Raw genomic sequence first — 24,511 nt, 5'->3', positions numbered from 1 at the left:
TAGGTACTATCTACCCAGGTCCATTTTAAATGGAAATATTCACCTTGTGGGCTTTTGGGCCATGCAGTGTAGCCATATGATAGCCAGACTTTGGCTATGTATCTACTAGGAAAATGTTTTACCCCTCCGCCCAGAGCCGAGGCAGAGGGAGAAGACTCTCCTTGATGTCTGCATCTGAAGGGAGATTTTTCTCTAGCCTTCCCCTGAAGATATATTCCTTCTTGGGTCCCAACCTGATGTTTCAATTTGGCTCTCAATCTGCCTGGACCCAGGCAGATGCTCCTACAGCTGATAGCAGCATCATTGTTTACCTACCTCCAAAGAGAATTTTCAAAATATCTGTCATTATACCACATGCACCAATCAATTAGACCAGATGCAGACTGTACCCATGCATAACTTCTGAATATCAACTCTATCTTCCTGAGCCTGTGTTTCTACTTTCTTCTTGGCCTCAGATGATTTTTCTGACTTTCTTGAGAGTTATCCATGCACTTAAAAGGGCGTTTTCAATATTTCTCCTAGCAATTTTATATATTTTATTGCTGTTTTATTTGTAGATATGTTATCAATAATATTGCTAGAGATATAGTCCGAGTAAGAAGTGTATTAAGGACGTGGTTTCATAGTGTAGCGGTTCATGCTCCAGTGGAGCCACAGTCCATGGACAATGGCCATGCCACCCTGAACAAGCCAGATGTCTGACCTCGAAAGCTAAGCAGGGTGAGCCTGGTTAGTACTTGGATGGGAGACCACCTAGGAAGACCAGGTGCTGTAGGCATAAATAACAACAAATTTTTTTTAAAAAAAGAAATGTGTTAAGCTCATACAACAAAATATCTAGAGGTAAGTAGTTCAAAATGGGAACTATAGCTTAATGTCATATGAGCCTTAGGCTCTCAATCTTTCTGCTTTGCCTGCGGTAGCATTTACTTGTCATGTCATAAGCACATGTGGTGGCTGAACTTCCAACCTTCAGAAGCAAGAATAAAATACAAGCGGCAAAGCACTTAAGGAGAAGTCCTAGAGGATTTGTAAAAAACAAAAACAAAAACCAGAAGCCTCACTCAATGACTTCCACAATAAGTATTATGGGCGAGAAGTTGCTAATAAGAATGAGATTACCATGAATAGTTTGCACCAACCATGAGTCATTCCTTCCAGCTGGGGTGAAAGTCTGCCTCCTCTGAGATCAAAGAATTTCCTCTGGTACCTGAACGAGAGTTTTTTCCTAGGGGTGCCCAGCACAACGCTTGCCACACAGAGGGCACTGGTCCTTTCATTGAATATTTGCTTAATACGCACCACGTGCCTAAGGTGCTGCGGAGGCAGAAACGATCTGACACAATCTCTGCTGGTAAGGCTGAGATAGGGCAAAGTTTAAAAAGACAGGAGCCTCAAAGTCCCTAGAGCAGACGGACCGGCTCCCTGCTACACTGCGCAGGCGCTGGCTATCCCTGAGCGCTCTCGCCCGGAACGTGAGTCACGCATGCGCCCACTGCTTTCTCTCTGACGCACCCCCGGAAGTACTGGCGGTTTCGGGGGGCGGGACCGGGAAGTGTTTCCGGGGGTGGGAGGTGCAGGCTGAGGCGGTCGCGGCGGCGACGGCTTAAACGGGCCTGGTACAGGTGGCGGAAAGTGTCCCGGGCCGGCTATGTGAGCGCCGGGCCCTTGGCAGGTATGGCGGAGTTGGGACAACGGGCAGCGAGGGGGCAGGGAGGGAAGCCGGAGAGGTTTAAGGGCTTCTCTGCAGGTCCCGGCCGCGCGCCGCCGGCCCCGCCAGGCCTATTCCGCCGACCGGGATGCTTAAGACGCGCGCAGGCGGTTGGAGTCCCGGTTCGCCGGGTCCCACTTCTGCTGTGTCCTGCCATCCCGGCGTGCGTACCGCGACACCAAGGCCCCCGAGGCAGTGTCTCGCCCAAGGTCACCCCGCAGTGGTGGACCTCGGCGGACCAGAGCGCTTAGAGATCCAGCCGTGTCCGTCCGCTGGCCTTTCGCGGCGGGGTGGGCGCGGCTTCACGGCCTTGGGTTCGAGCCCAGGCCGGGAGAAAGGCTGCGCCGGGATTTCGTTGATACCTGTCTCTCTTTGCCTCTGTATTTCACCTCTGTTGCTTTCTCTGTCACCTGTTGTCACCTGCCCTTTTTGCCTTTCAGCTCGTCCCCTGTCTACTTTGTATTTCTTTCCACTTTGTCTCTGGAGCCTATCCGTGAGTATCTATTTCTGTCCCCACCTTGCTTCTGTCTCTTGACCTTTGTGTTTCGCTCTCAGGCCATACTCTCATTCATGGCCTGTCAGTCCAGCCCTTTGGCCGTCTGAGTTTTTCTCTGTCAATTTTGTTTTCTCTCGTTTCTGCCTCTTCTAACTGGGTTTGTCGGGTGGGGTGGGGCAGGCCTGCTCGGACCTCTGAGCCATGGAAGGTGACTCATGACCCCGTGAAGCTTTCTGCACTGTTGACATTCTCTATGACTAGACTGCAGTCTGACCTCAACTCTGACAGGTGTCTGCCCAACCTAAGTATCAGGGTGTAGGATCTCCTGGCGGGCAAACAAGAGGCCATCTCAGAGCCAAAGTAACTTGATGAAACCTTGTCTTTTCTTAACCATAGCTTTCCAGGCCTGTGCAGCTCCCTACTTCCCTTTGCTCCATTCACTTACTCCAGGATGGCCCCCAGGGCTGTCAACAGCCTGCCCTTGGAGTTCGAGCCGCTTAACGAGGCGTAACTACAGGCTATGGAAGGGTCAGTCTGCGATCTTCTGCCCTGGGGGCTCAGGGAACAGTAGCAGGATTTCTGGGAGAGCTGTATGCTTAGGTCAGAGATTGTCATTATGTACAGTTCAGTTATGGGAAACAGTAATTTGGAGTTCATTATTTGCTTTACAAAAGTACTCACTGGAAATAAGCCATGTGCAAAAGAACAAATATTATATGAGTCCGCTTATGCGAAGTATCTAAAATAGGCAAATTCATGGAGACAAAGTAGAATACAGTTTAGGGGGAGGAGGGAATAGAGGGAAGTTATTGTTGAATGGATACAGAGTTTTATTTTGGGATGATGGGAAAGTTCTGGAAATGGATAGTGTTGATGATTGCACAACATGGTGAATGTACTTAATGCCACTAATTGTACAATTCAAAAGGGTTAAAATGATAAAATTTTATGTTGAGTAGTTTACCACAGTACCAAAAGAAAAAAAATCGCTCATTAGAAACACCTGGAATTAACAAGATCTTTGAAGAAAGATTTTACTTTTTGCATGAAGAAAACTCATAAGATTAGGAAAATAGCCCTTTTTAGTATAGTAATGTAAAATTATGCATCATTTCTTATGTGTGTTCTGATGGGGGAGGCCCTTATTTTATATTTTCTTATAAGCAATCGGTTTGCCCATAACATAGTTTATCAAACTTTCTTATAAAATACAGCAGCTGAATTACCGTGTTGAATCCTAGATACCATTGATTATTTTATGTACCACCAAAGGAAAACACTGCTAATTAAGCTAAGACATGTGCTTTCTTATTACTTAAGCTTTTAAAAATTCTTATTGAAAACTTTTTTCCACTTAAACATTTTATATGGTATCATTCTAATGTAATATAAAAAGAAAAAGCGAAATGGTTAAAGTGTTCATTAAACTTCTTAACATTCTTTCTCTTTTAAATACTTCTCAGTTCAGAGCTGTGTCCATGCTTTTCTAGTGTCATCATTTGTGCCATCAAAAACATTGATGAGGCTCTCAGGGAGGCCTGTCATTGCCTCAGGCAGCGGCGACTATTAAAATTAACACTTGGCCATCATATCCTGTTTTCAGAAATTTAAAAATGTGAGGAAATGAGCCTCTTAAAATCAATTGAATAAGCTCTGTATCATTTTCATGAACTTTTCCTTTTACCTCGTTTATATCCGCAATAAGAATAGAAAGATTTTTGTCTTATTTGTAACATTAAGGAAAAAATTCCTTTTGTTGGTGTGTAGTTAATAATTTTCATAAAATGAGTGTCAGTCAGCCTCTACTTTCTTGATTTGAGCTTCTTGCCCTGAATTCTAATAAATATGAGAAGGGGAAGTTAAAAACATTTCCTTGGCTTTATTGCAGTGTAATGGCAGGATGACTGATAAGTGGGGAGTCAGTGGCTAGAGCAATTCCTTCTTTATTTTTTATTTAAGTGTCGCTGACATGCAATATTATATTAGTTTCAGGTGTACAACATAGTGATTCGACATTTAATGATGTGATCACCACACTAAGTCTAGTAACCATTCGTCACCCTGCAAAGTTATTACAATATTATTGACTATATTCTCTGTGCTGTACACTGCATCTTCGTGGCTGATTTATTTTATAGCTGGAAGTTTATACATCTTATTTCTCTTTACCTTTTTCACCATCCTCCCACCCTTGTTCCTTCTGTCAACCATCAGTTCTGTTTATATGAATCTGGTTTTATTTTATTTTTTCATTTATTTTTTTAGATTCCACATATAAATGAAATCATATAGTGTCTTTCTCCGTTTGACTTTACTTAGCATTAATACCCATCCATCCATGATGTTGCAAATGCCAAGGTTTCGTTCTTTTTTATTGTTGAGTAATATTCCATTGTATACATGTACCATATCTTCTTTATCCATCTGTTGATGGACACCTAGGTTACTTCCAGATCTTGGCTATTGTAAGTAATACTGCAGTGTGGGGGTTCATAATACCTTCTTTTTTTTTTTTTCTAGCTCAAAATGTTTACAATAATGGATCGTTTGCCCTGAAGTTTTAGGTAAAACATTCAAATGTGGCTTAAAACTACAGGAGATAGGAGTCAAGCTTCATAAAATAGGTTGTTTCTTAGAAATCCTGAAATAGGTTTCACTAAGTTCTTTGGCTAAAGTGTTCCAGTTAGAAAATATAGGGGTGCTAATTGACTATGGCCTAGAGACCGGAAATACTTTTCCAGAAGATATTTTCATTCTGCAGAGTTACATAGGCATTGACCAATGCTGGTTTTCTATTTTGACAAATGTGCATTGTAATGTAAGATGTTAACACGAAAGGGAGCTGGGTGAGGGGCGTATGGGAACTCTCAGCATTCTTTGCAGCTTGTCCATATATCTAAAATTATTCCAATCACAAAGGCAGAAGCTAGTAAGATACAGAATAGAAGTTAGTGTGACCAGAAATACCAGTCTTGATTAGTTTTCTTTTTTGCTGCTCACATACATGTGTAGTGTTTGTTAGTAAGGCACATGCACACAGTGAATGACACCAGCATCTCTTACATGTTCAACATGATTTTCCCTTTCAGAAGTCAGTGTGATTTTAATTTGAAGCAAAACTGAGAAAGGGGTTCCTTTTCCTCATTCATTCATACTGCTTCTTTGATGGCCATGGTATAAGGAACCTTTATCCCAGGATTACGACTTTGCATTAGGTAAGCTATTGACTTGCTAAAAATACATTTTTAACAATCACTTACTAGAATTGTTTTCTTTTTCAGCAAAAATAATAATGTATTTAATTGCCCTAGACCAGAAGTTTCTCTTACTTCTCTTCTAAGGAGATACTGCACATTAAAGGCCAATCATTGTACTGTTAGAGCATTTAACTTCAGAGAAATGTTTCTAAGTGTCTTTATTTAAACTTAGAAAAATATTAGTTTTGGAATTATACTTCTGTTTGAATGCTGACATACCATTTCTGAGATAAGTGGCCTTGGGCAGGTCTTTGAACCTTCCTGAGCTTCAGTTTACTCATCTTTAAAATGAGTTTGAGGATATAGGGGTATTTGAAGGCCTAAATTTACATAATCTGCTTTGCAAACTGTAAATCATTTGACTAAGAATTTTGATAGGCATGGTGTGTTGGTATTTTTGTACATTTTTATGCTAGTCTTTAGTTTTGCTAACGTAATATTTACTGTGTTTAAACGTGCCCTCTACAGTAAGCTTGCAAGTTACCATATGTTCTGATTAAGAAATCTCTGGAGAGCTTCGAGACAAGTAGCTGGTGGCCTATTCCCCTATTATTTTGCTGTCATCTGTTTTTAGGTTTTGTAATTGGTGTTTAAATAGTGTATCAAACTTGACATATAGTTCCTCGGCTGAACAATACATTTAGGCTACTATTAAACTCATCAAAGTTGGAAGAGATCTTGGAGGTCATCTAGTTCATTGATTCTACAATATTTGCCCTTCTCTCTATCCTTTAAAATAAGCCGGGATAGACTCCATGAATCATGGAGGGAATGAGTTGGGATGGGCGTGTTTGTTTTAGAACTGTTACTATTGGATTTAAAAAAAACTATGTGCAGGGTAACACATAAAATTGCTAAGTACCTCATTAAGTCTGAGGATGGTGAATAATTTGCTCTGGAGTTTATTAATGCATTATGTATCATTTATTTATTTGTGAAAATAGTATTCACGTTTACCTTCCATACTGTCTCATCTCTCAGAGGATACAGGCATAACTCAGAGAGATTGCAGGTTAAGTTCCAGGCCACCGCAATGAAGTGAGTTGTAATCTTTTTGCTGGTGGAGGGTCTTGCCTTCCATTAAAAAAAAACAACAACATGCAACATCTGCGAAGCACAATAAATTGAGGTGCAATAAAACAAAGTATGCCTGTGATGGGCCTATGTTGAGCAAATGTTTTAAATTTATATTCCAGCTTCACCACTTACTAGTTTTATGACCTTAGGTATGTAGTCTGGCCTCTTTGTCTGTTGCCTATTCTATGCAGTAGGAATAAAAAATACCTATGGAGTGGGTTGTCACAAGAATTAAACGAGACAGACTACATAAAGTGTTTTGCACAGACTGTGGTATAACGCATGCATTTAATAAATAGTAGATGCTGTTTTTATTCCTGTTAATTAAGACATTTTCCTAGTTACGCAGTCAGAAACTTCAGAGTTGGTATTGGTAACTAATTTACTTTACAGTACTCTGTTTTTTTAAACAGCTTTATTGAGACAATTCATATGCAATTAAGAGTTTTTTAATATGTTCAGTGGTTTGTATACCCATCACCAGAATCTAATTTTAGAATTTCGTCCCCACTAAAACCCAATTAGCATTTCATTCCCCATTTCCTCTCCACAATGTTCCTGGCAATCACTGATTTACTTTTTGCTTATGGATTTTCCCTATTGTGGACATTTAGTATAAACAGAATCAGAATCATATAAGGTCTGGCCTTTTGTGCCTGATTTCTTTCACTTGGCATAACATTTTCAAGCTTCAGCCGTATTGTCACATCTGTTGGTACTTCATTCTTTATTGCCGAAAGAATGGCGTAGTACGCTATTACATACATAATAAGTGGAATAATATTCCATTGTATGGATATACCACATTCTGCTTATCCAGTCATCAGCTGAGGACATTTGGGTTGTTTCCACTTCGGACTATTATGAATAATGCTGTTATGGACATTCATGTATGTTTTTTGTGGACATCATGTTTGCATTTTTCTTGGTTATATACATATGAGTGGAATTGTTGGGTTCCACGGTAACTCTATGTTTAACTCTTTGAGGAGTTGCCAGACTGTTTTCCAAAGTGGCTGTACCATTTTACATTCCCACCAGCAATGAATATAAGGGGTGTAATCCTTCTGTATCCTCACCACCGTTTGTTACTGTCCGTCTTATTTTGGGTGGGTGAGAAGTGCTTTCTCATTGTGGTGTCAGTTTGCATTTCCATAACGAATAATGATATTTAGCATTTTTTGTGTACTCATTTGTATATCTTTGGAGAAATATCTTCAAGTTCTTTGCCCATTTGTCAGTTGGGTTATCTTTTTATTACTGAATTTTAAGAGTTCGTTATATATTCTGGATACAAGTTACTTATCAGTTATGTGATTTGCATATATTTTCTCTCATGTTGTAGGTTATCTTTTTACTTTCTTGATGGTATTTTTTATACCTTTCACTGCTCTTGAGTATTCCTGCCTACTGATTGAGTCAGTCCCATCAGTTCTACCTGTCTGTTTTGCATACTCACTGTTACTTTCATTGTCTTCAAACCTAGGCTATATTTGCTGAAATCTTAAAGTCAGCCTCTACTTCAGACTTGCCCCTGCTTTAAGTCCATCAGCAGATTATCTCTTCTGAACGTATTTCACAGCATGTCACTCAAGTTTTCAGTGCTGCCCCCAGTGCCCACATTTGAAGCTCAAACTCAGCCTTCAGCCGGGTAGTCCCAGTCGTTCTTTTCAGATTTCTCTCCTATCAGGCCCTGTCACTTGTAGAAGGAGGCACAGGTAATGATCTTTGTATCACCAAACGTGGTCTTGAATGGAAGAGAGCTGAGGGAGAGTTTGTGAGATGGCTTTCTGGTGGTAATTTTACCATAGTCTAGGATCCTGCCTTCAGTGCGATGGGTCTAGGAATTCAATTTCTTCGGTATATCACCTTCACAATGCACTTAACCCACAAGAGATTAAAATAAACAATTTTAATTTTTCTTTCTACCTTACTAAGTGACATAGGCTTACAGTTTTGTTTGTGTGCGTGTGTGTGGGGTTCAGTTTTGATACCAGGATTTTATATAAAAATAATTAGCAAGTTTTCTCCTGCTCTTATTCCCTTGCCTCTTCCCCCCCCCCCCGCTCTGAAACAGTTTATGTAGCACAGAAATTGATTTGTTTTAAGAATCTTTTCATAAAATATTCTGGGCCTGGTGTCCTTTTGGAAATCATTCGAATATATTTTTTTAGTTTCTCCAAGGTTATTAATCTTTTCAGATTTTTTTCTTAGGTCAATTCTGATCATTTATATTTTTCAGTAAAACTATCAGTGACACTTTAAAATGTATTAGTGTGGAATTGTCTCCTATTTTAAAAAGTTTCTATAATCAATTTTAATTTCTTCATTGTGTTAAGAATTGAGAACATTAATTATTGAGTATTTAAGCTTTTTAAAATTTATAATTTTAATATTTCTGGATTTATTACATTGTGTAATCCCATGTAATCAGATGTGCTCTATGTATGCATTTCTGCTGTGGGGAATTTATTGATGCTCTCTGTCCCCTTACGTGATAATTTTTGTAAATGGACCATGGAAATTGAAAAAGAAGGTGGATTATTTAAGCAGAGGTCCCCAGCTTTTTTGGAACTAGGGACCAGTGCTCCTATGAGAATCTAAAGCCTGATGATCTGAAGTGGAGCTGAGATGGTGATGCTGGGGAGCGGCTGCAAACACAGATGAAGCTTCGCTCACTAACTGCTCACCTCCTGCTGTGCGGCCCAGTTCCTAACAGGCCACGATCTGTACTGCGGCGGGGGATTGGGAACTCCTCATAGGATGCAAAGGTTGGGGGTTCCAGTTAAATTAGCATTATTAATGATACCAGTGTAAACCTCTAGATCCTAATTAGTCCTTTGCCTGCTTGATTTGTTAAGGATTAAGCAAGGGATATTTATATTTCTTATCACAATTTTTTTTCTGTCATCGTTTTTTGAAGACTGTACTACATTTTACACATAAAAGTTCACAAGATAGCACTCATTGAGTTAAATCGTCAATTAATAAGGTTTTATAACGTTTGATGCTCTTTACATTGAATTTTACTTTGATACGAATATTGTTGCTGGATGTATTTTTGTTTTTATGTATCTGTATTTATTTATTTACTTACTTACTTTTGACCCTTTTGGTGACTAATTCAGCTTTTCTATGTCTGAAAAGACATTTTGCTTTCATTTTGAAAGAGATTTTGATTGGGTATAGAATTCTAAGTTAACAGTTTTTTCTTTCAGTACTTCAAAAATGTCTTCTGTTTTGTATTGTCTCCTTTCTCTTAGCTGGCGTTGCTTCTTCCAAGATGTTTACAGCCTTTTTTTATCTTTGATCCTCTGTACCCAGTGGCTCTTTTTTCTCTGCTTTTAATATTTTCTCTTTCTCACTGGTTTTAAGGGATTTCATTATGATATACCTTGGTATAGTTTTCTTTATGCTTCTTGCATTGGGGTTGTTGAGCTTCTTGGATCTGTGGGTTTATTATTTTCATCAAATTTGGAAAGATTTTAGCGTTATTTCTTCAAATAAATTTTGGCTCCTATACTCTCTCAAGCCCCTTGCAGTCCCACAGCTCACTGATATTCTGCTCTCTCTTTTTTTCTTTTTCTCGTGTTTTATTTTAAGTTGTTTCTATTGCCTAGCCTTTCAATTTCACTAACCTTTTCTTCTGCAGTGTTAATTCTGTTCTTATTTCCATCCATTGTTTGTTTCATTTTGTTTTAATCTGTAGAAGTTCGACTTGGGCCTTTTTTATAGCTTTCCTATCAACCTATGCTTAATTTTCCTCTTTTTTCTTGAACATATGGAATATAGAATTTTTTACCAGTTGTATAAATCTGTCATTCTGGGTCTGTGTCTACTGATTGATTTTGTCCCCTCTATTATAGGTTATATTTTCCTGCTTCTTTGCATGCCTGGTGATTTTTTTTTTTTTTACTGGATGCCAGACGTGAATTTTACCCTGTTGGATTCTGGATATTTTTGTATTATGTAAATATTCTCAGGCTTTGTTCTGGAAGACAAGTTACTTGGAAATAGTTTGATCGTTTGGAGGCTTGTTTTTAAGCTCTCTTTAACAGACCAGAACTACATTTTATCTGGGGCTAATTTGTCTCCACTACAAGACTCTTCTGAATACTTGCAGTTTTCCACTCGGCGAAGTTTTCTTCTGTTGAGTATTTTATTTGTTCCTTCTACTCCATTTGTTTCGTTCTTTCTTTCACGGACACTAATTAGCCATACATTGGATCTCCAGTCTCTTCTCCTGTTCTAGTATCTTCTCTTGCTGTTTTCATATTTTCATCCTCCTGCATTCTCCTAGAAGGGCCTCAAAGTGCCTTCCACATCATTGATTCTATTTTCTACAGTTGTACTTCTCATTCTTATTGCCTATTAAAATTTCTGCTCTATTGTTTCACCCCTGGCACCCATCCCAAGTCTTCAGTCTGTTCAAACTTTATGCTCTATTAGTTTTCTTACATCTTTAATTCAGTCGGCTTTTTTTCATATCATTCTGCTATTTTGTCTCATCTTCCTTATACTTCACTCATAGAGCCCATGTTTTCATAATTTAGTGGAAAACTTCAGTTTAAAAATTATATTACTCTTTATCCTTTGCCATTTACTTCTTTTTTGTTACTATAGAATATATTTACAGACCTCATTCACTAACAATTAAACCATGTTGGTTTTATTCTGTTTATTAATTTTTTAGAGGGAAACATTCTGTTCAGGTCTGAAATGTCCTTTGTGGGTGGATTGGTTTTGGTCCTTCACTGTAGATCTGAATGCTGTTAGAATCAACTTTTGGCTCTTTTGCTGGAGGACGGGCTGCACCATGTTGACATCAGGACTTGCTTGGGTGTAATAGCTGAGGCCAGAGGCTGGGCCTCAGGTACTTTCAGGAGAGCTTGAGCTCTGTGCACTTTGTCCTGTGTCAGTGAAATTGTGGTGCCAGGGACCTACTTTAGTCTCTTTGGCCCAGCTGGGAAATGATGATGGGTGGTGCCTTTGCTTCCTTCCTCGGGCTGTTACTGAGCCCCACCCTCTCATGTCATAAAAAAATCTCTGCTGAGGCAACCTTTGGTATCCCAGTGCAGCCCCCTCTCAGTGTTGCCAATCTGCAAGACCTGTCCCATGGTCCACTCTGGCTTTTTAGTTGCAGGCCTTCCGAATGAACAGGTATTAGTGGTCCTCTGTCACGAGGGCTGCTACTATACCAGGATTGCCTGGTATAGCAGGTAGAGTCGCAGGGGCACTGTCTCTCTTCAGTCTGGCCCCATCTCTTAATTGAAGTCCGTGGCATATAGATAATTCTGATCTCCTTTTTTTCAGAACTCAGGCCAGTTTTAGTATATTTCTTAGATTTTTTGGATGAGGAGGTGATAAATGAGAAGAATTATGTACTGCTCTGAAGTCTTCCTCTTACGCTGGTGACACCAACTTTATAGTGACAAGATATATAACTGTGGGTATACCAGATTCCCTCTTCTGAATTCCCCCGGGTTTGTAATTTTCTTGTGGTGCGTTTTACCAGGCTTTGCTTGATAACAGGGTCGTATGCATGTGTTTTTTTCTTCCCTACCAGATTCTAAGCTCTGGACAGTGAGACTCCTTGATCATCTTAGAATCCTCCACACTACCTTACATATAGTGTTTTATGTTTGTTTGTTTTTAGTGAGTTAATTAATTACTTCTATGTAAGTTTTGTAAACAATTGAAGTAGCAACTATACTGTTAATATAGATCACAACCACCTGTAAGTTTGTAAATATTGCTTCTATGGCAGGAAAATCTGTAAAAGTTCAGGCTTTGCATATTACTAAGCTCAGGGTACGTGTAGAAATGCCACACACAAAATTAAGGGTAGAGATCAGATACTTACTCAATTGCAAGGACTGTGACCACCTTGACACCGTTAAAGTTACATGACCTTTTTTCCATTTTTTTCTTTAATGCATGGTAAATGTATATGTCATTGAATTTGCCATTTTGTTGTGTACAATTCGGTGGCATTGATTATACTTACCACGTTGTGCAACCAGCACCACTTTCTATTTCCAAAATTTTTCATTACCCCAAACAAACACTCTACCCATTAAGCAATAACTCCCCTGAGCCCATGGTAACCTCTTATCTACTTTCTTTTTCTATGAATTTGCCTATTCTAGATATTTCAGATAAGTGGAATTGTATAACATTTGTACCTTTATGTCTGGCTTATTTAAGTTAGTGTTTAACATGACTTTTTTTAGAATATTTTCAGTGTTCATATTGTAACATGTTTCAGAACTTCATTCCTTTCTGTTTGTGTTCTGTAGATGGTTTTTAGGTTTAATTGATTTAAAATGTTGTTCAAGACCTCTCTTTCCTCATAGATCTTCTGTCTGGTTTTTCTATCCATTATTGAAAGAGGTATTGAAGTCTCCACCTGTTATTGTAGGTCTCTCTAATCCCGTTCATTTTTGCTTCATATATTTTGCTTGATTATATTTCTCTTGTTAGGTATATATATGTTTATAATTGTTATATATTCTTGATAGATTGAACCTTTTGTCAATATATGTTTTCCTTTGTTCTTGTAACCTTTTTGTCTTAAAATCTGTTTTGTTTGATGAGTAATATAGCCACCCCAGCTCTCTTTCAGTTACTCTTTACGTAGAATATTTTTTTCATCAATTTACTTTCATCAGTTTGCTTTTGTATCTGAAGTGAGTCTCTTAGATACAACATATAAATAATTTTTTAAAATCTATTCTGCCAATCTCTGCCTTTTAATAGGAAGGATTTACTTCTACCATTTAGCTATTTCTCTTCAGCATATCTTACGTTTTTTCTTCCTCAGTTCTTCCATTACTGCCTTTTAAAAATATTTGTTTTGTTTGTGTTTTTTGGCATTCCATTTTAATTCCTTTTCCTTTTATTTTCCTAGTGGTTACCTTGAGGTTTACAATTAACATCTTTAACTTATAACAACCTAGTCTGACTAATTCAAACTTAGTTTCAGTAGTATGCAAACACTGCTCCTATACACCTCTGTCCCTCCCCCTTCATATTGTTATTGTCATAGATGATATCTTAATACACGTGTGCCAATTAACAGATTTATAATTGTTTAATATTGGCTTCTGTATTTACCTGTGGTGTCACCTTTATCAGTAGTCTTTATTCCTTCGCGTGGCTCTGAATTACTATCTAGTGTTCTTTCACTTCGTCCTGAAAGACCCTTTCTCATTTGTCGTAGAGATCTACTGGTAACAAAACCTTTACCTTTTGTTGTTTTGTTTGTTTGTTTGTTTATCTGGGAATGTCTTAATTTCTCCTTCACTTTTGAAAGTATAGTTATTCCAGATGTACAGCTCCTGGTTGACAAATTTTTCTTCTAGCATTTTAAATATGTCATACTACTGCCTTCTGGCCTCCATGGTTTCTGATGAGAAATTAGCTGTTAATCTTTTACAAGATGAGTCAGTCGTTGCTTTCTTTTGCTTTCAAGATTCTCCCTTGTCTTTGTCTTTCTACTGCTTGACTTGCAGTGTATGTGTATGTCATGTAGATCTCTTTACCTTTATCCTGCTTGGACTTTGTTGAGCTTCTTGATGTATAGGTGTGTCTTTTACCAAATTTGGGAAGTTTTCAATTATTATTTCTCTTAATACCTTTTCTACCCTTTCATTTGCTGAGACTCCCATGGTGTGCCTAGTGGTACATTTGATGGCGTGCCCAAGTGCCTCAGATTGTGTTCATTTTTCTTTATTCTTCTTCCTTCCTCTCCAAGGGGGTAATATCACTTCTTTTATCTTTGAGTTTGCTGATTTTTTTTTTCTGCCTGCTTAAATCTGCCATTGAACTCCTTTTGTAAATTTTTAATTTCAACTTGTATTTGTTTCCTAGGCTGCCACAAAAAAACCGTCATAGACTGGGTGACTTAAATAACAGAATTTCTTCACAATTCTAAAGACTGAGTCTGAGATCATGATATTGGAAGATTTGGTTTCTCCTGAGGACTTCTCCTTGGCTTACCACATTTTCACTGTGTTTTTATATTGCATACACCCCTGATGTGTGTCCAAATTCATTTCTTACAAAAGCACCAGTTAGATTAGAGCCCATCCTAATGGCCCCACATTAACTTAATTACCTCCTTAAAGGCCCTCTGTCCAAATGCAGTCACATTCTGGGGTACTGGGAGTTATAGGGCTTCAACATATGAATTGGCAAGGGGTACAGTTCAGCTCATAACACAGTTACTATACTTTTAGCTCCAGAATTTCCGTTTGGTTCCTTTTTTATAATTTCTAATTCTTTATTGACATTGTTCTCCTGATTTCCTTTAGTTCTGTGTCACATCGGGTTTGGGGAGTTGTTTTGGGGGAGGGGTTAGCAATTTGAGCTTATACAAGACAGTTGATTTCATATCTCTGACTTGTAATTCTAATGTATAGAATTCCTCAGGGATAGTTTCTGCGAATGAGTTTTCCTTTTTGTTTGTATACTTTGTAATTTTGGTTGAGAACTGGAACATTTTGAGTATTCCGTGTGGTAACTCTTGAAATCAGATTCTTCCCCTCCTAAGAGATTTCTTTTGTTCCTTGTTGAGGGCTACAGTTGACTATTTGTATGATGATTTTTCCCAACTATTTTGCAAAGTCTGTAGTATTCCTGTTGTGTGTAGTCACTGGAGTTTCTGTCGTTTTATCTATGTGGTCAGCCTATGACCTGACAGAGGTTTACTTAATGTTTTGTAAGCCAGAAAAGTGTGTTTGTCTTTTAAAATCTTATGATAGATGTTGCTGGGAAGCCTTTGCAGTCTGAGGGAGTGCAAAACAGCGCTGCGTGGGTCTGCCAGCCAGCCACTGTAGGAATGTGGGCCAACAGTCCCACAGGCTGTGGCAGGGCTGAGGAAGGGAGATTGGAGCTGGTTTGCGCACACTGCTCTCTTAGGAAGCTTCAGCAGCCTCTCCCTGCATCGAGCATTGTCTTGGTTGCTATAAGTGTCTGGTCAGATTCCAGGGTTCCAAAATAGTTGATTCTGACCATTTTAACAGTTGACTGGTGGTTTTGGTGGAGGGACTGACCTCTAGAGCTTTCTCCTTCACTATTTTCTGTAATATCACTTACGGCATTTATTGTTGTAGAACTGTTTTTTAAAGTCTTATTTTCAGTCATTTAAAATTCCACAACAGATATTTGAAATCTTGAGGAAAAGATGGATATTCAATAAATAGTGTTGGAAAAACAGGCTAGCCATTTTGGAGGGAAAGGGCTGGATACCAACCTTACTCCTTATGCCAAAATAACCCTTTGTGTATTAAAGGTTTAAAAGCTTTAAAAAAAAAAAAGTACCAGGAAAAAAATTTTACTAATTCTTTTTACTTTTAAAATAACCTTGGAGCTGGGAATGCCTTTTCTACATCTAACACAAAGCCCTGGAGCCATAAAAGCAAAGATTGGGTAAATTTCAAAGTTAATTTCCCAGATTTACAAAAAAACTACAATAAGATATTTCTTCAATTTATTTGAGCAAAGGATATGACTAGTAATTTATAGGAAAAACAAATAACCAGTAAACGTGAGTAAAGAATAATCTCATTCATAATTAAAGAAATGTCGATCAAAACAACAGTGACTCTTGGATTCACTTTGGAGTTTTGTAAAGTTTTTTTCTCGTTTGATAGCATCCAGTGTTGCTAAGAGTGTTGAGGAGTAGACACTGTCATTACCGCTGATAGGAGTGCAACTTGCCACCTCTCTGGAAAGTAGTTTGTTAATATGTGTCAGAATATAATATGTACAGCCACGTGACCCTGCAGTTCCACTGGTAGAGATTAACCTATAGATATTTCAAGGATTTGCCAAGGTAGTATACACAAATATCCATTATAGCATTGCTCATAATTTTAAAAACCTGGACAATTAAACTTCTATAAGAAGAGAACTGCTTAAATTATTATGAATCCATATAGCAGGCAGCTCTATAGCCATTAAACAGCTGTCTGCTGTATGGTGTCTTAGTCCATTTGGGCTACTGTAACAAAATACTGTGGACTGTGTGGCTTATAAACAGATTTATTCCTCTGTTCTGGATGCTGGGGCAGTCCAAGGTCAAGGTGCTGGCAGATTCGGTGTTTGGTGAGAACCACTTCCTGGTTCATAGACAGCAGCCTTTTCAATGTGTCCTCACATGGAATTAATCCTCTTGTGGCTCTTTTATGATGTGTCCCATTTTTAAGGGCTCTGCTCTTATGACGTAAATACCTCCCAAAGGCCCCACCTCTGCATACCATCACATTGGAGGATTAAGTTTCTACATGAAGTTTTTGGGAAAAATCAGTATATAGCATGTTGGAAGATTGCAGGATACATTAAGTGACAAAAGCTAAGCGCAGAATAAAATGTAGTTAATGAATCTGTTTAGTTAGGGAGTTTTAAAGGTTGTATATGATTCTGATATATACACAGAGATGTTTCTGGAAATATGTGCAAAAGTTTATTAATGGTGATTGCCTTTGGGAGGGACAGACTAGGAATAAATAGTAGAGAGGGTTTTTGTTTGTTTGTTTTTTACAGCTTTCTGTACTTTTTTTTTACATGCGTGTATTAGTCTCCCCATTTTTTTATATATCTGAAAACAAAATTCTGCAGTGATGGGATCTAGCAGAGAATCTGTTTACCCAGAGGTGGTTCTCAGAATTTACCTAACTCTAGTCTATGCATTTACCTAGTTAACTTTTGCTTTTGCAAACTGCAAATACCTAAATAGCTTGTTTCCTGGTCTGTTTTTATTTTAAGTTATGATAGAATGTTTTAAGAGGTATAACCATAAACTAATACTTTATTCTAAAAACTGTGTTACCTCTTTAAATTATTAATGATTACTTTGATATTTTGGCATCTTGGAAGAGGCAGAATGATGTGATAGGAAAAATAACGTAGGCTTTGGAATCATAGAGACCTAGATTCAAATCTCAACTTAATGAAAACTACCTTTCAAGTAACTTGAGGAAGTTACTTGAAATAGCTGAACTTGAGAATATCAATCCTTACATTTGCAGAGTCTTTGAAAGTTAAGTAAAAAAGGTGTGTAGCCCCTGATATACAGCAGTTACTCAAGAAACATTAGTTTCTTCTTTTGGCATCTCTCCCTCTCTCAAAGATGACTTGCAACCTTTGTTTGGGTTGTCTGGTTCTTTTTTCTCATACCTGGTACTTAGCAGTGTTTAGATATAGATTAGAGCCAGGTGACAAATAGTACTCATAAATCTGTTGGGTTTTCTAGTTTGTTTTGATTTACTATGAAATTATGGGGCATGAGCAGGATCTCTGACAAAATTTATCTTGTTCATTGCCATTGTTAGAGATTGTCTCTAATGCTTGATTTACCCAAAATATATTTTCAGTAACAACACAGGTAATCTCTTACTTACTGTGTTATAATTTATCTTCAGATTGGGTTCATTCAGTAACAGTTCATATTATCCTTTGGTCTGTAACTTCTTAACAATTCGAAGGCCACCAGATAGAAGGAATACCTTGTCTTCCCGTTTAATTTCATTCGTTTCACATTATCAGAAGCTCCTAAAAGGGCCAAAATTCTGACTGCAGCTCACATCGTTGGGGGTCTCAGGAGTTCACCCCTGTGGTGCTGAGGGACCAAAGGCACGATTGTTCTGTCCTGGCCACTTCAGCCCCCTTACCCCTCCGTCACTGGATGCTAGCCTGGTGGTCTCCTTTCAATTCCTTTTTTGCCTGAGATCCTTTACATGTGCTCTTCCTTCTGCGCTCAATTCGATCCTCACTTTCATCCTCACCCCAACTTGGAAATTTGGGTTGAATCTGATGAGGCCTTTTTAAAATTCTGCCATTTTGATAATATATCATGTTTGTTTTGACTAGAAATATTTACTTTATTTCACCTGGGTGATTTTTATAGTTTGTAGATCTTATCTCTCTGGATTCCATTCTCTCATTCACAGACAGTCAGAATCAAGAGTTACTACCATGCAGAGTGTGGCGGGTGGTTCCGGCACACTCATACCTGAGAGCCTTGCTCAGGGGAATGAGTGTGCCACTCAGTAGTGCCCACAGGCAAGGGGACGTTAGAGAACTGTGGCACTTGTCTTCGTTTTCTTAGAGATCAGTAAGTTTCTCTTTGGGCTGGAATTAGTACTAATTTTTCTTTCTCTTGTAGCACCGAACAAGATTTGTGATGAAATGGAGCCTGGAACAAACTCTTTTCGGGTAGAATTTCCTGATTTTTCCAGCACTATTCTGCAGAAACTGAACCAGCAGCGCCAGCAAGGACAATTATGTGATGTCTCCATTGTTGTGCAAGGCCACATTTTCCGGGCACACAAAGCTGTACTCGCTGCCAGTTCACCCTATTTCTGTGACCAGGTACTCCTGAAAAACAGTAGGAGGATTGTTTTGCCTGATGTGATGAACCCAAGAGTATTTGAGAACATTCTCCTGTCTAGTTACACGGGACGTCTCGTGATGCCCGCTCCAGAAATTGTTAGTTACTTAACAGCAGCGAGCTTTCTCCAGATGTGGCATGTGGTGGACAAATGCACTGAGGTTTTAGAGGGAAACCCCACAGTCCTGTGTCAGAAGCTAAATCATGGCAGTGACCACCAGTCTCCGAGCAGCAGTAGTTACAACGGCCTGGTAGAGAGCTTTGAGCTGGGCTCAGGGGGCCACACTGATTTCCCCAAATCCCAAGAACTGAGAGATGGAGAGAATGAAGAGGAGAGCACCAAAGATGAGCTGTCGTCACAGCTCACTGAGCATGAATACCTTCCCAGCAACTCGTCCACAGAGCACGACCGACTGAGCACTGAAATGGCGAGCCAGGACGGGGAGGAGGGGGCCAGTGACAGTGCCGAGTTCCACTACACCCGGCCTCTGTACAGCAAGCCCAGCATAATGGCACACAAACGCTGGATTCACGTGAAGCCCGAGCGCTTCGAACAGGCGTGCGAGGGCATGGACGTGCACGCCCCCTACGATGAGCACCAGGTCACTGAGTCCATCAACACCATGCAGACGGAGCACTCAGCCCAGCCCTCAGGAGTAGAGGAAGACTTCCACATTGGGGAGAAAAAGGTGGAAGCAGAATTTGACGAACAGGCCGATGAAAGTAATTACGATGAGCAGGTGGACTTCTATGGCTCTTCCATGGAAGAGTTTTCTGGAGAGCGGTCGGATGGAAATCTGATTGGACACAGACAGGAGGCTGCCCTAGCAGCAGGCTACAGTGAGAATATTGAAATGGTAACAGGGATTAAAGAAGAAGCATCCCACTTAGGTTTCTCTGCCACCGACAAGCTGTATCCTTGTCAGTGTGGGAAAAGTTTCACTCACAAGAGTCAAAGAGATCGACACATGAGTATGCACCTCGGTCTTCGGCCTTATGGCTGCGGTGTCTGTGGTAAGAAATTCAAAATGAAGCATCATCTCGTGGGCCACATGAAAATTCACACAGGCATAAAGCCATACGAGTGTAATATCTGCGCGAAGAGATTCATGTGGAGGGACAGTTTCCACAGGCATGTGACTTCTTGTACCAAGTCTTATGAAGCTGCAAAGGCTGAGCAGAATACGACTGAGGCTAACTAAAAATAGGATCTGGCCCTTGAGTGGCAGGCACAAAAATAAACTATGGTAATTATGCAAATCTGGGCACAGATGATATGTGCTACTTGCTATTATGAGAGAAGCTTAAAAAAAAAAAAGGAAGATATTTCTGAAAGACCAGTTCTAAGTAGGCCAATTAAAAAATCTAATTCCTCAGCTTTGTATGTTCCAGTCCCGGCCTGGAGTAGGTAATGGGGGTAAGTTACCCCCGCTCCCAGTAGCAAGGCAGACCTCTAGGCCTGTCACGATTGAGGCGGGTGCATTTGGTGATAGATACCTGCCCTTGGAACTGGACTCCAGCCCACCAGTTCCACTTCAGGTGGCAGCAGTTTTTGATCACTCATTATTACGAGCTCATGTTGGAATTTTATTTTGCTCTTTCTATGGATACTTAGGTAATATGGGTTTGTTTTGGTAACTGCTTCACTGAATGAAATGCTACTTCTGTAAAAGCTACAGGTAATGTGATTCCTAGGATGCAAAATTGATTAGCAGAGCTCTCTTGTCTGGTTTTATTCTTTCTAAAGTCTATTTCACCTAAAACAATGGAGATACTAAGAGGTGACATTCTAAGTATGAAACAACTTATGGTACAAGCTTCAGTTTCTATAAGATGCCACTGTCACAGTGTGTTTCAGACTCTTGATAAGGCAGAGTATTTTAGTACTAACATTTAGTTTGAAATACTGTATCTTCTTATAATTCTCTAGTGTGCCAGAGATAGGTATTTCGAGTTGGTTCACTGTCCGAAATCCTTTGTTTAATTGTAGCATCTACACAGTGGGGTCTCCTCTGTGGCTAGGAGACGTCTGGCCTGCTGCGACTGACCACGGTACCACTGGCTGCTGTAGCCGCTCTGCTGTCTTAGATTATGGTGCTTCCCGAAAGGGTCGGTCAGTGGGGAGGAGCCAGAAGTCACGGCCGAGCGTTACCTGTGAACTTCAGGAGTTACTAGAGTGCCGCAGCGACACTCCAGCTGTCAGCGTGAGAGATGCCAGGAGCAGGATTTTGAGTGGCAGGTTATACTTGAGAGGGGGAAAAGCTGCCCAGGAAAAGAGGAGTCTCGCAAATGCACTGGAAGGGGCCATACTCTTCTAGAGGGGACGCTGAGCTCCCGCTGGCAGCTCTGTAGGAGTGCTGGGCGTGTTTTAAAAGGGGAAAAGGACGAGTCCTAATCTTAGAAAGTAGTCTACAGATTCATGCTCCCAAATTCTATATAAAGCCGCATAAATTTACAAGTCCACATAGCTATACCTACCAAAAACAACAAAATCAGCAGCTATTCTGAGACCTTATCTGCCAATCAGATGTTTTAGGGTAAAAAGCAAGCTTATATTCAGGATGCTCGTAAGCAGAGTAACACACCTGGCGTTTTCACCGGAGTGGGACAGGTGCTGCTCTTACGTTACCTTCTCCTTAAGCTTCCTGGCCTGTTACTGCCAAGTGGAAACTTTTTTTTTTCCCTTAAAATAAAAAGAACTTTTCTTGGATTTGGGATGAAATTTTGTTTTAAAAGTTTGGTTTTACTCTCATGTGATAGACGTTGCTGGCAGTGGCCTCTGGTCCTCAGGCTGCTACCATCAAGGGGTTTACTGTTGAATGTTGTCTGGAACGGGGGAAGAAAGAACACATTTAGCAGTTAGCTTGTAATCAAGATTACAAAACAGGGATCTATTCAGTAACACTGTATCATTCTCGATATATAAAAAGCACTTTGTATTTAAAACTTTATTATAAATATATATATATATATTGGTTTTTTAACCTAGAAACTAGATATTACCTCTTGGTCGTTTGCCACATTAATATCCTCTTCGTGTTGAAAATTCACCTGTTAACACCCCCTTCCTTGTGTACCTGACAGAAGTGTAGAGAGGTGACTGTACAATCAAGCTCAGTGGCTCTTCCTCGCCGGTGGGTTTTAGGTATGATCCCAGCCATTATGTGTGGGGAGAAGTTGTTTTATTACTCCTAGTCATTTCAGAACTAAAGCGGTGAAGCCGTTTCGTTCTGCCAAAAGCCAATCACTATCTCCCATGGTCTTAGCAAACCTTTTTCTGCCTGTTTGGGAAGTTCGATGTGCTATTTCCCATTAGACTTTATATTCAAATGAGCATCGGGACATGGGGGAGAAGAGTCCGAGAGGTAAAATGAAAACATTCTAGAAAAATCATGGTCTTTCAGTTCTGCTGAACTCAGCCAGCCCCTTGGGCGTGAGTAATGGTGAAGCGCTTTCGCTCCGCCAGGAGTGATGGGTGCCCTTGGCTGGTGGTTTCGGAAGCAGTCAGTTGTGCTGGGACTTACTTCCCGTGTGGAGAGAGGGATATCTTTTATCGAGATCCTTACATACATGTCAGCTACTACATGTAGAATTTAAAATGTATGTTTCTCAACATCTGTTTTAATTTAAGTTTTTTAAGATAGTTGGGGTTTCTGTAAAAGTTAGAGTTGCTAATCAGGTCCCCCAGCCCCCGTGAGATGGCTGGACATCCGAAATGCTGGCCGCGTTCAGAGAGGTGGGGGATGGAGATTGCCTTAGTTTGGATATTAAAAGTGAATTTTTATAAACTCTACTTTTTAGGATTAAGAGATCATACTGTATTACTACCTTTTTTTTTTCTTTCCTGCCCGCCCCGGGTCGGATCGATAGTCTGTCTCCTCAGCCTCAGTACAGCTTTAGAAAATCTTTATCCTTCCAAAGTTTGGATAGTGGTGGGTAACATTTTCCAAACAGTCTTTCAGGGATCGTGTCACTGGCCTACAGCCGAGGTGTTTGTTCTCCACTTTGAATCTTAACTGTGGTTTTTCTCCAGTCCGGATGGGAAAGGGCTTCAAGGCACCGCCAGTGATATTTCATATTAGTACTTAGACCATGCCTTTAATTTTAGGTACACCATTACAGTAATCCACTTGGTAAAGTAGCATCACTGTCTAAGGAGGGGCTGCGATAGCCTTTCCTGTGTTGAGGGCGACCCTCAGGCGCCCCTGCGCCCCGGCCTGTTGAGTCTGACTTCTAGATCTCACCTGCCTCCAGTCCCTTCCTCTGACCACAACTTTCAATGGGTCCTGCCTGGAAGGGTTTCCTCCATTCTAGTGGGCATTTGCTGAACTAAACTGACCCTAAGCTGACTTCCGGCTGCTTGGGAAAACCGCTTGGCCTCAGCGGCCCCTTCCCGCAGAGACACACGCCTCCCCAGATGGCTACACAAGCCGCGCTGAGGCAGAGCAGCAGCAGCGTAGCTGTGCCTCCCCTGGGGAAGGGGGTTTGCTGCAGCCCCCCGGCCACTGAGGGAGGCGAGGGTGCCATCACGCGAAACCCAGGTGTTTGCTTCTGTAAGGTCTCTGATAATTTAGGAATGCTGGAAACCAAGCAACATAGTCTCCTAGTCCCCATCTGTGCCACACTTAATTTTGTGATTTAGGTTGCTGTCATGGGTGACTAACTTTGTTCAGTGAAACCAGGGTTTGTTTGTTTGTTTGTTTTATTTGCAACTCATATTTTAAAGGTACATGTTTCTTACTTCAGATCTCTACTGATTGATAGTGCTCTATGGGAAGATGCTGGAACACATTTTGCAAATGTGACTTTTTTTTTTTCGGTTTTGCTTGAAGCCTGTGTCATAATGTCAGTTGCTGCTGCCTTCTTTCCTTTTATGAGGTTCCCAATGTTTCTTCCAGAAAATTACTTTATTTATGCAAGTCAGGTGACTCTTAGACCGCAAAACCATTTGATGATAAACAGATTATCACTAGGTGCATATCTAATTGATATTTTGTGAAATGTTATGCCTGTGTTGCAAAAGTTGAATAGTTTTGTCTTTATATATTGCTGTCTTCAGTGTACAGCATGGTTTTACTTAATTGAATGTTACTGTTTAATATTTTCTTCTTATAGAAGAGACCATGCCCTTTTGTATGACATGTTTTAATAAATGTTATCTGTCAACTTTGTAAAAGTTTTTTCACTCTGGGTATATGACCACATGTCTTTGTCTTCATTCTGGCTTTTGCTACCTGAAAATATAAGTTTTATTGTGGCCTTTTGAGAGTAAATGTCAAACAGACAGTTGGATCAGGTAGGCAGTGAGCGATCATTTGCTGTGCCAGGCAGGCACTTATGATGATTATCTCATTTCAAACCCCTGCCAGCCCCATCGGGCATCTAGGTGCGCTGGGTATTCTCCGTGCCGCTCTCTGGAAGCTGGCCTCTGTGGACTTGTCCTTCTGGCTTCTGGTCAGGGTCTACCAGAGACATGCCAGAAGGAGCTTGGTGGACGAGAGGAGAGAGAAGTTGGGTTAATTCACTGCCCTGGCTGCTGCTTGCCAGGTGTGGGTTGACGGTGGCTGGGCTCC

General features: G+C 40.1%; 1 protein-coding gene across 3 annotated transcripts; it reads left to right on the top strand.

The window, feature by feature from the left end:
• The first annotated feature begins 1,534 nt into the window (after nucleotides 1–1,534).
• On the top strand, nucleotides 1,535–24,114 carry ZBTB43 (zinc finger and BTB domain containing 43). Of its 3 annotated transcripts, XM_011364273.2 has the most exons (3): nucleotides 1,603–1,678; nucleotides 5,300–5,425; nucleotides 18,714–24,114. In XM_011364273.2, exon 3 carries the CDS (start codon nucleotides 18,737–18,739, stop codon nucleotides 20,138–20,140), a length of 1,404 nt encoding a protein of 467 aa, XP_011362575.1. In that variant the 5' UTR covers nucleotides 1,603–1,678; nucleotides 5,300–5,425; nucleotides 18,714–18,736; the 3' UTR covers nucleotides 20,141–24,114. The 3 variants fall into 3 exon arrangements, with proteins under 3 accessions (XP_011362574.1, XP_011362575.1, XP_011362576.1); XM_011364272.2 differs by lacking the exon at nucleotides 5,300–5,425 and having other exon boundaries at nucleotides 1,535–1,678; XM_011364274.2 differs by lacking the exons at nucleotides 1,603–1,678; nucleotides 5,300–5,425 and adding an exon at nucleotides 11,858–11,990.
• Nucleotides 24,115–24,511: the final 397 nt, after the last annotated feature.

Source organism: Pteropus vampyrus, unplaced genomic scaffold (genome assembly GCF_000151845.1).
Source record: "Pteropus vampyrus isolate Shadow unplaced genomic scaffold, Pvam_2.0 Scaffold95, whole genome shotgun sequence".
NCBI lineage: Eukaryota > Metazoa > Chordata > Mammalia > Chiroptera > Pteropodidae > Pteropus > Pteropus vampyrus.
This window is presented reverse-complemented; position numbering and strand designations above follow the sequence as displayed.